General features: G+C 41.3%; 1 protein-coding gene across 1 annotated transcript in view; it reads left to right on the top strand.

The window, feature by feature from the left end:
- The window catches only part of ZNF182 (zinc finger protein 182), a 39,980-nt gene that overhangs the window by 22,927 nt on the left and 5,823 nt on the right, over positions 1-11,230 (top strand). Inside the window, exons 3-4 of the mRNA XM_023519063.1 lie at positions 10,288-10,414; positions 10,660-10,746. Coding sequence (XP_023374831.1) covers positions 10,288-10,414; positions 10,660-10,746 — 214 coding nt within the window. The remainder of the gene's footprint in view (positions 1-10,287; positions 10,415-10,659; positions 10,747-11,230) is intronic.

The following is an 11,230-nucleotide window of genomic DNA, read 5'->3' as shown; positions in this document are numbered from 1 at the left end:
GGAATCTCTGCTTGCCCAGAGAGACGGGGCTGGAGTGGTGTCAGTTTGCAGCTCAGGATGCCACTGTTGCTGTATTGGCGTCCTCTGAGCCGACTTTCTTCTCCTCATGCCTGTTCCACAGTCAGCACAGAACAGCACCAGCCCTTTCCCCTCCACTTCTCTCAAGGAGATGCCCAAGAATCTGGACTCCGTACCGCCAAACCTCGGAGTGAGTGGGTAGGGACTCCTCAGAGTTCAATGTTGCAGGTGGGGAATATATACAGTTTTATATAGTTCAAACCTTCCCTCAACCATACACCCGGGGTGCCCCTTTGAATAGTCCTTGGGTGGTCTACCAGGTTTGAGGGGTCCAAATCAGTTGTCCCAGTCACCACCCGTTTCAGGTGGAAGAGTTCAAATGTCTCTGGGAGCTAGATAAGAGGGATCTGCTTGCAGTTCAGATATAACTTGCTCCAGTGCTCTGTGAGGGCAAAGGGACCCACCTGGCAAATGGGTTAGTCTGGGAAGGTTAATGCCTCCTTCCCCACCTTGCACCCAGTCACTTGTAATCCCCCAGGTCTGTGGCCCTATTCACTCCAGTAGGCCACTGCTCCCGGGGTTTACCTGGCAAAATCAGCCAGAAATCTGAGTTCGGCAGGGGGGCCTTGCATGTTTAAATTAGGCTTCTGTCGGCTAAATTTCTCTGTACATCAGAGGTTGCATTCAGCTCTGGGCAGCAGACAGATAGCAGTTTACACTCAGGTGTCAATTCTAGCCTCTGCCCACCCACTGCCTTTGTCTCAGGGGGATTACTTCCTAAGGGCTGGCGCTCCACCCATGAAAGTTATCCGCGCCTTGCCTGTGGCTGCTGTCTGGAACCTCTGTTTGCCCAGAGAGACGGGGCTGGGATGGCGTCAGTCTGCAGCTCAGGATGCCACTGTTGCTGTATTGATGTCCCCTGAGCCGACTTTCTTCTCCTCACGCCTGTGCCACACAGCACAAAACTGCACCAGGCCCTTCCCCCTCCACTTCTCTCAAGGAGATGCCCAAGAACCTGGACTCCAAACCTCCAAACCTCGGAGTGAGTGGGTGGAGACTCCTCGGAGTTCAATGTTGCAGGTGGGGAATATATACAGTTTTATATAGTTCAAACCTTCCCTCAACCATACACCCAGGGTGCCCCTTTGAATGGTCCTTGGGTGGTCTGCCAGATTTAAGGGGTCCAAATCAGTTGTCCCAGTCACCACCCGTTTCAGGTGGAAGAGTTCAAATGTCTCTGGGAGCTAGATAAGAGGGGTCTGCTTGCAGCTCCGATATAACTTGCTCCAGTGCTCTGCGAGGGCAAAGGGACCCACCCGGCAAATGGGTTAGTCTGAGAAGGTTAATACCTCCTTCCCCACCTTGCATCCAGTCACTCGTAATCCCCCAGGTCTGTGACCCTATTCACTCCAGTAGGCCCCTGCTCCCGGGGTTTACAACTGGCAAAATCAGCCAGAAATCTGAGTTCAGCAGGGGGGCCTTGCATGTTTAAATTAGGCTTCTGTCCGGCTAGATTTCTCTGTAAATCAGAGGTTGCATTCAGCTCTGGGCAGCAGACAGATAGCAGTTTACACTCAGGTGTCAATTCTAGCCTCTGCCCGCCCACTGCCTTTGTCTCAGGGGGATTACACCCTGAGGGCTGGCCCTCCACCCACACGTTTTGCCTGTGGCTGCTGTCCGGAACCTCTGTTTGCCCAGAGAGATTGAACTGGAATGGCGTCAGCCTGCAGCTCAGGATGCCACTGCGACACTCCTCTCCTCACACCTGCACCACAGTCAGCACAGAACAGCACCAGCCCTTTTCCTCCTCCACTTCTCTCAAGGAGATGCCCAAGAATCTGGATCGCATAGGTAACAAACCTCCAGACCTCGGAGTGGGTAGGTGGGGACTCCTTCGAATTAAATGTTGCAGGTGGAGAATATATACAGTTTTATACAGTTTTACAGTTTTATGCCTGGCCAGAGGGTGCTGTGGCACGCCAGCAAGGATAGGAGGTCCAGTTTTTATGGGGTCTCTCCCGTAGGATAGAGTGGGAGGAAGTTTGAACTCTGCTCGCTTGTTTGCATGGAGTAAACTGCGAGCCCTTGTTGTGGAGGAGGGGACTCCCATCCGCTTGGTGGTGGATTTTGTACCTTTTGGTTGTAGTTTTGGGGCCGCAGCTTGCCTCAGGAAGGTTGAAGTGCGCTCTTCAATCTTCTTTCTTGGCTCTGCTGCGAACCATCAGCTAACTTGCTAAACTTCTGTCCTTTAAGCCTCCTTCTGGACGGGAGTTTCTGTAAAAAGCTGGCTGCAGTCTGCCATCTTGGCTCCGCCCCCAGGAAGGACATCTTAAGGATAATCTACTAGAAGCCAATAAGAAAGGCCAGACAGCTTTTTAAGAAAGATTAAATTGTTTATTACAGGCTATCAGGAACAAGTTTTTATTTTTATTTTTTGAAATTGAATTTTGTCTTTTATGAGTGTTTTAAAGTTTTCCTTTTATAAGTTTTTCACATTTCTTTTGAAGATTGTTCATAAGTATTTTATATTTTGCTATTATTTTCTATAATTTATATCTTCTATTTGGCATTTGCTTGCATATATGAAAGTTATTGATTAATATATGTTTATTCTATATAATGTGACCTTTCTAAATTCTCCAAATGATTATGTTAGTCTTATGATTGATTCTGTTTTTCAGATGCTCTTATACTCTATATAGTCTGCAAATAGAATTTACTGATTTTCAGTTCTTATACCTCTGATTGTTTTGTCATGTCTAATTGCAGTAGCTAATTCTTACAGTACAATACTACATAGTAGTGGTGACATTAGGCTTCCATCTTTGTCCCTGATCTTAGTGGAAGTGCCTCTAACAGGGGTGTCCAACCTTTTGGCTTCTCTGTGCCACTTTGGAAAAGGAGTTGTCTTGGGCCACACATAAAATACACAAACACTTATGAAAGCTGATGAGCAAAACAAAAAGGTTTGTGTATAATTTACCACCACAGACAAGTAAAAATGTTCTCACATAATATGCATCGGGCAGCTTAGATGCACCTGCATCTAGATTTTTGCCATGGCTTGATATCCAATGTGTCCCCAAAGTCACTGTATGTAGGGATATTATAGCTTTATTTATAAAATATTCATTAGAATTTTTTTAGTTATTTTCTTTTTATTTCAGATTAATACAAGGGAATATATAATTGGGTTACACTGTCTACATTTGTTAGGTAACATCCGAGTTGGATTTGAGTCAGGTTTCTAGATATTTCTTCATCTATAATTTTCTCTATGTGTTGGCCACCTTTTTGCAAAATTTCATATAATTTGTATATATTTTATTCCATTCAACAGATTGTTCACTCTATTGGTTATTTTATTTTCTGTATAGAAGCTTTTTAGTTTAATTAAGTCTCCTTTGTCTGTATTTTGTTTTTGTTGCCTGTGTTTATGAGGTCATAGTTATAAATGTTTTGCCTAGACCAATGTCTGTGAAAGTTTCCTATAGGTTTTATTCTAATATTTTTATAATTTGGGTCTTATATTTAAGTCTTTAATCCATTTTAATTTGATTTTTGTGTATGGTGAGAGGAGCTGGTCAAGTTTCATTCTTCTGCATGTAGCTATCCAATTTTCCCAGCATCATATTTTGAAGAGGGTATCATTTTCCCATTGTAAGTTCCAGTAGGCTTTGTCAAGGACCAGTTGGTTATAAATTTGTGGCTTTATTGCTGGATTCTCTATACTTTTCCATTGATGTATGTATTTATTTTTATATAAATACCATTTGGCTATAGCATCAGTGCTAATGGCATCTGTGATTTATGAAGGCGGTCATGAAGTTGTCCTGGGTTGCCAAATGGCCCAGTCTTCAGGGTCCAGTGGTGGCAGCTACGGGCTATGGGCTAAGCATTTCTAACCTTGTGTCCCAGGGTGGTACATACTGGTATTGGTAGTTACTATCGGGTTGATTCTTGAGTTTCTAGGAGGCTTACTTGGATGCTGGTAGTGACACCAGTGGATGAGGAGAGTGGGCAGGACTTCCAGGGAGTGGGAAAAGTGAGAGTGGGCAAGTTCTTGGCCCCTGGTCATCAGCATGGTGTGGACATAGTACTAGCAGTGGTAAGATGATTCTCTGGATCCTGAGCAGTGTGTATTGATGTTGGTACTGACTGAAATGGGCTGGGCAGGCCAATCTCCAGACCTGCAGGTGATGCTTATAGGTAGGTGCCTACAAGGTGCTGAGGTGGTGGTTAGGAATTTAGGCCCAACTTCATGCCCCCAGGAGGAGTTCTTAGATACCCAAGGTGGTAGATTGGGTTAGAAAGGGCAAATAAAAATGCCAAAAGCTTTCCTACCTTCTTTAAGTTGCCTGATTTTTTTTTTTCATTTTATGTTGTTTGGTTGCTGTAGACATTTGACTGTGTTCCAGAGTTCTCGCAAGGCTGGTTCTGACAGTTTCTCCTTGTTTTTCAGTCTTTCTGGAGGGAAGGGGGAATGAAAGCTTGGAGCTGCCTACTCTCCCACTTTGTTCTCATCATTGTGGGGTGAATTTTTTGTCACTTGATATGTTTTCACATTTTACTTAGTTCTTAAAGAATTTTTTTTTAATTTTTACTTTCAATTGGCTTTCAGTTGTCTTAGTATTTGAAGTTTTTTAAAATTTTCGTTTATTTATTCATTTTTTATTGAGACAGTCTCATTTTGTGGCCTTTTGGTAGAGTGCATAGCTCACAGCAACCTCCAACTCTTGGGCTTAGGCGATTCTCTTGCCTCAGCCTCCCAAGCAGCTGGGACTACAGGTGCCTGCCACAACACCTGGCTTTCTTTTTTTTTTGGTAGAGACAGGGTCTCTCTCTGGCTCAGGCTGGTCTTAAACCTGTGAGCTCAGGGCAATCCACCTGCTGTGGCCTCCCAGAGTTCTAGGATTACAGGCATGAGCCATCACGCCTGGCCTAAAGAATTTTGAATGGATGCAGACCATTCTGCATTTTTTTATCTTTATCTATTTGTTGTGAGGACAGGGTTGGGAGTTGGGGTTGCTTACATGATTCTTAGTTCAAGAGCACCATGTTTTGATAGTCAATACTGTGTTTTGATGTTTTGACAGTTTTGATAGGTGGAGAGTGTAGCTTCCTAAATGGATGACTTTTTCTTCTGGCACTGTGGGAGTGGCTGTGTGTGTGTGATTTGTTTTAGTTGTTCTTTGTCATACATGACCCTAAGTTTCTCCCTCTAGTATTTTTCCCTTCACCATCCAGTTTCCAAATGATACTGCCTTGTCCTTTTACCCTCTTCTCCCTCAGAAGCAGTGCCTTTTTGTGACTATCACCTTGGGTTCCATATACCTTTCTGATAACTGGTGCTCCTATACCTGACCAATTTGCTTTTACATACTTATGGTAAATTTTATCTTTCTAAGCCTGATTTCAGCTCACACTTAGGCTCTCTACCCGTCCTGTTCTATTTGCTGTTTTGTCAGACCATCCTCATATTCTAGAAAAGTTCATAGCAGGAGTTTGAAAGACAGCTGAGCTGGAATTTGACATTTTTTTTAACTTATAGGTAATTAGACATTTATAGTAGTCTCTATTTGCTGTTATAATTATAGTTATACTGAAGGTATAGGTTATATGTGATTTTATATGTTCATGTTGATCTGTATAGTTTTTTGGAGGATATATGGAGAGATTTGGATTTATACAGATGCAGTTATTCTAGATTATCTAGAAGGACATTAGTAACATGGACTTTTTAAAATGTACACTTCTCCAAATTTTGACAAACCCATACAGTTATGTTACCACCACCATAATGAAGATATAGAGGAGTTTTTTCACCTCCCTGTGTGTACTCTTTATAATTAAACCCTTGTTAAACCCTGGCCTTTGGCAATCACTGATGTATTTTCAGTCTTTGTAGTTTTGCCTTTCCAGTAATATTCTATAAATGGAATCATAATAGTGTGTAGACTTTTGAGTCCAGCTCCTTTCACTTACCATAATACACTTGAGGTTCATTAACCTTGTTGCATGTATTGTAGTTATTTCATTTTTATTACTGAGTGATATTACATTGTATGGATTCCAGGTTGTTCATTCACTGGTTGAAAAGCATTTGGTATGTTTCCAGCTTTTGGTGATTAAAAATATAGCTGCTGGCTCAGCGCCTATGGCTCAAGTGGCTAAGGCGCCAGCCACGTACACCCAAGGTGGCGGGTTTGAATCTAGCCCGGCCCGCCAAACAACAATGATGGCTGCAACCAAAAAACAGCTGGGCATTGTGGCGGGCACCTGTGGTCCCAGCTACTTGGGAGGCTGAGGCAGGAGACTCACTTGAGTCCAGGAGTTGGAGGTTGCTGTGAACTGTGGTGCCAGAGCACTCTACCCAAGGGGACAGCTTGAGGCTCCTGTCTCCAAAAAAAAAAAATATATATATATATATATATATAGCTGGTATAGGGCAGTGTCTGTGGCTCAAAGGAGTAGGGTGCTGGCCCCATATACCAGAGGAGGCAGGTTCAAACCCGGCTCCGGCCAAAAACTGCAAAAAAAAAAAAAAAATATATATATATATATATATCTGCTATATAAATGTTCCTGTGCAGGTTTTTGAGTTTACATTAAGTTTTCATTGGGATAAATACATCTGGGAGTGAGGTTGTAGGATTACATGGCAGTATATGCTTAACTTCATAAACACCTGGAAAACCGTTTTTCAAAGTGGCTGTGTACTGTTTTGCATTCCTACTTATGATAGGAGAGGTGCAGTTGCTCCACATCCTCACAGCACTTATTACTGTTAGGTTTTTTCCTTGATTTTAATAGGTATGTTGTAGTACCTCATTTTGGTTTTAATTTGCAGTTCTCTCATCACTAATGATATTGAACATCTTTTTATGTGCTTATTTGCTTATTTGAACATCTTTTTATGGGCTTAATTGATATGTATATCTTCTATGGGGAAGTATCTCTGTTTTGCCTGTTTTTTGTTTTGTTTTGAGTGTTTCCTATAATATTCTCAAAGCAAGTTCTTTGCTAGTTATTTGATTTGCAAGTATTTTCTTCCACCCCATGGCTTGTCTTTTCAGTCTCTTCATAGTATCTTTTGGATTTTGATGTCACATCTAAGAAATATTTGTCTAAACCAAGGTTAAAGAGATTTTCTCCCATAATTTAGAGATATTATAGGTTTAGGTCTATAATCCATTTTGAGTTCATTTTTATATATGTTGGAGGTATTAATTGAGGTTTTCTTTTTTTTCTTGAGACAGAGTTTCACTGTGTTGCCCTTGGTAGAGTACTGTGGCATCACAGCTCACAGCACCCTCAAACTCTTGTGCTTAAGCAATTCTCTTGCCTCAGCATCCCAAGTAGCTGGGACTACAGGCACCTGCCACAATTGGCTATTTTTTTGTTGTTGTTGTCATTGTTGTTTAGCTAGCCCGCACTGGGTTCGAACCCACCAGCCCATAACCACTGAGTTATAGGCACTGAGCCAGAGGTTCTTTTTTTGACTATAGATATCTGATTGTTCCAGAACTATTTGTGAGATGGGAAATCCTATTTTCCATTGAATTACCTCTCTGATTTTGTCAAAAATAATTTTTATGTATAAAGAGGTACATTTAAGAATAGCATACACTCCCAGCTACTTGGGAGGCGGAGGCAGGAGACTCGCTTGAGCCCAGGAGTTGGAGGTTGCTGTGAGCTGTAATGCCATGGCACTCTACCCAGGGGGACAGCTTGAGGCTCTGTCTCAAAAAAAAAAAAAAAGAAAAAAAAAGAATAGCATACACAGTGTACAATTTAAAAGTGTATATCTTGATGAATTTTTACAAAGTGAACACGTGGTGTAGCCACCATAATTAGGACCTCAGAATCCTCTCCCATACCCTGTCCCAAAGTCATGGCCACACACAAAATAATTATTATTCTGGCTTCTAACATTATAGATTAGCCTTACCTGTTCTCTTACTACATATAAATAGAATCATGCAATATGTACACTTTTGTTTCTTGTTTCTTTTGCTCATAAGTATATCTGTGACCTTCATCTATGTTGGACATGTGCAAGACAGTTCTCTGGGTAGCCTTGGACTGATCTAGTTCTCCCACCTTACTTGTAGTTCTCAAGAATAACTGTATCATGTGTAGGCAGCATAACATCTTGAGATAAGGGAAGAGCTGGCTAAAATAGCCTGAGCTCTGTTCTGGTCACCTCTTGGAAAATGAATGTCCTCAGTGCCTCAGCCTAGTGTGCCATGTGGCCCTCAAGGTATAAAAGTCAAGGAAGGCTGATTTTGGGGGGGTCTGTCAGTTGCAGTGCAAGTAGGGTACACACAGAACGCATCCTAGGTTTCTATTGTCCTTTTCTGCTATCTTTAAGTAATAAACATGCTCCATGTTACTTGTGCGTAGGGGTATTCTGTCTCACTGGACTCAGACAAGTTGGTAACCACCATACAGTGCACCTGCTTCACACCGTGCAGTTGTGATTTATTCATTTTTGTTACTACACAGCATTCCATTGAATCATTGTGCCACAATTTTATATATGTTGGACATTTTATATATGATGGACATTTGGATTTTTTCCATGATTTAGTATCAGAAATAGTGCTGCTGTGAGCATCTCTGCACTTGTTTTCTAGAACAGTAATTTTCTCTAAGGTGTGTACCTAGAAGTAGAATTACTAACTCATGGTATACAAATCATTAATTTCGGTAAATAAGGCCAAACTGTTCACGAAACTATCACACCAGCTTACATTCTTACTAACGGTATATAAGAGTTCCCATTTCAACACTGTTGTGGTATTTTACTCTGCTTGATTATAACCTTTCTGGTAAGTGCCAGAAATAAGGCCAAACTGTTCACGAAATTACTAACTCGTGGTATACAAATCATTAACTTTGGTAAATAAGGCCAAACTGTTCACGAAACTATCACACCAGCTTACATTCTTACTAACAGTATATAAGAGTTCCCATTTCAACATTGTGTTGTGGTATTTTAGTCTGCTTGATTATAACCTTTTTGGTAAGTGCATATTGGTGTGTCTATATGGCTTAAATTTTCATTTATCTGAGTACTAATGGGGTTGAGTACATTTTCTTATGTTCATAGGTCACTTGACTTTCCTTTTGTAGTGAAGTACCTGTTTGCTTGTCTATTCTTCTGGGTTGTTTGTATATTTCTTACTGATTTGTAGAGGTTAATTTATGTATTCCAGATAAGATCCCTTTATTCCCCATTAATATTGCTAATAATCTCTCCATCTGTAGTTTGCCTTTTTACTGTAGTACTTTTTTTTTTTTGATACAGAGTCTCACTATGTCACCCTTGGTAGAGTGCTGTGATGTCACAGCTCACAGCAACCTTAACTCCTGGGCTTAAGCTATTCTCTTGCCTCAGCCTCTCAAGTAGCTGGGACTATAGGCAGCTGCTTCAGCACCTGGCTGTTTTTTTTATTGCAGTTGTCATTGTTGTTTAGCAAGCCTGGGCTGGGTTCAAACCCGCCTGCCTTGGTGTTATGTGGCTGGTGCCCTAACCATGGAGCTACGGGCAGTACTTTTACTCTTGTAACACTTAACAAGTCTTTTTGTTTATGAGTGGTGCTTTTCATGCCTTTGTTTAGAATTCTTTTTCTATCCCAAAGTTATGAAAACATTTTCCTGTATTATTTTTTTTAACATACTAATTTTATTTCCTTTGGATGTATACCCCTAGCGAGATTGTTGAATCATGTGATAGTTCTATTTTTATTTTGTTGAGGAACTGCCATACTGTTTTCCATAATGACTGCACCACAGTGTGTTTTCCATATTATTTTATGGATACTTTATTGGTTACCTCTCATATTAGATTTACAGTTTACCTGTAGCTGATTTTTGTTGGTGAGAGGGGCTTAATTTCATTTTTTCCTATATAGATATACAATAGCCTATCTACATTTACTGAAAAGATCATTTTTTGCCAATTGCTTTACTGTGCCAACTTTGTCATAAATCAGATATATATACATGGTCAGGTTCTCTTTTTAGTTCCCCTGCACTATTTGTCTATTCTTGTGCTAATATCATATGACTTGATATTAATGGAATAGTACTCTCACAATAATTTGTGATTCTTCCACAAGGTAGGTCACAAACTTGATATGAAATAGACATCCAGTATTAAGACATTATGATGAACTGGAAACCCAATCAGAAATTCCCCTACATTCTATCTTTATCACCCAGTGGTCAGCACTTTAAAATAAAAGGAATGTATCATTACAGGGACTAGTGACATTTGAGGATGTGGCTGTAGATTTCTCCCAGGAGGAGTGGAAGTACCTGAACCTTCCACAGAGGACCCTGTATAGAGACGTGATGCTAGAGACCTACAGCAACCTAGTCTCCGTGGGTAAGGATGGCTTCTTCAGGTAATTTTGCTGTTTATGATTATTGTATCCAAAGGAGGGCTTTTTCTTTCTCAGTCCCCCCCTTTATCTCTTGTGACAAGGTGTTTGTGAACTCAAAGCCCAGGTTAAATGGTTTGACTTTATCATTGTGTCAGTGATAGGTCCCTTGTGCTGCCCCCAAACTGCAACTGCTTCTGTCTCAGTGGCTGAAGACCAAGTCAGTATATCTGTCATTTCTCATTAATAGGGCAGCAGGTTACTAAACCAGACCTCATTCTCAGGTTGGAGGAAGAATGTCCAGCAGAAGGAAGAATCCCACTTTGGAGCTTTCCAGGTAAGTGGGATTGACCCAGGCTCTAGGGACAAGATTTCAGCCCATCAGTCAGAGGTAAGGCCCTCTGAAAGGACTTCCAGGAATATCTTAGGAAAAGGTTGTAGCTCTTTGGCACAGCTAGAGGACAGGAACACAAAACCTCAAACATAAGACCAATCACTCCCTCTCCTGTTCCCCACAAACCAGACCACTCTCCTTAAGTTGGTGCTCACCTGTAAGTTTCTGTGGAGTTACTTTTGTCCCATATATGTCTATTAAATGCTGCCACCCCATCCCTGCCAATTCCACAATTCTCATCTATCACTTATCTGAAGCTAGTCCCACATTAGTCACAGGCTTGGACTCTAATGCTCTACTTCCAGATTGGATAATCTGAGTCCTTTCTTCTTGTTCAGCTTAAATATTCCTGTCAAATTTGCTTTCCTGAAACATCTTGATATTTTAAAAGTAGCTTTATTAAGATATAATTCATGGCTCGGCGCCT

Source organism: Otolemur garnettii, unplaced genomic scaffold (assembly GCF_000181295.1).
Source record: "Otolemur garnettii isolate 467f Iridium unplaced genomic scaffold, OtoGar3 scaffold00153, whole genome shotgun sequence".
Lineage (NCBI taxonomy): Eukaryota > Metazoa > Chordata > Mammalia > Primates > Galagidae > Otolemur > Otolemur garnettii.
Note: the sequence above shows the minus strand (reverse complement) of the source record. Positions and strands in the feature narration are given on the sequence as shown.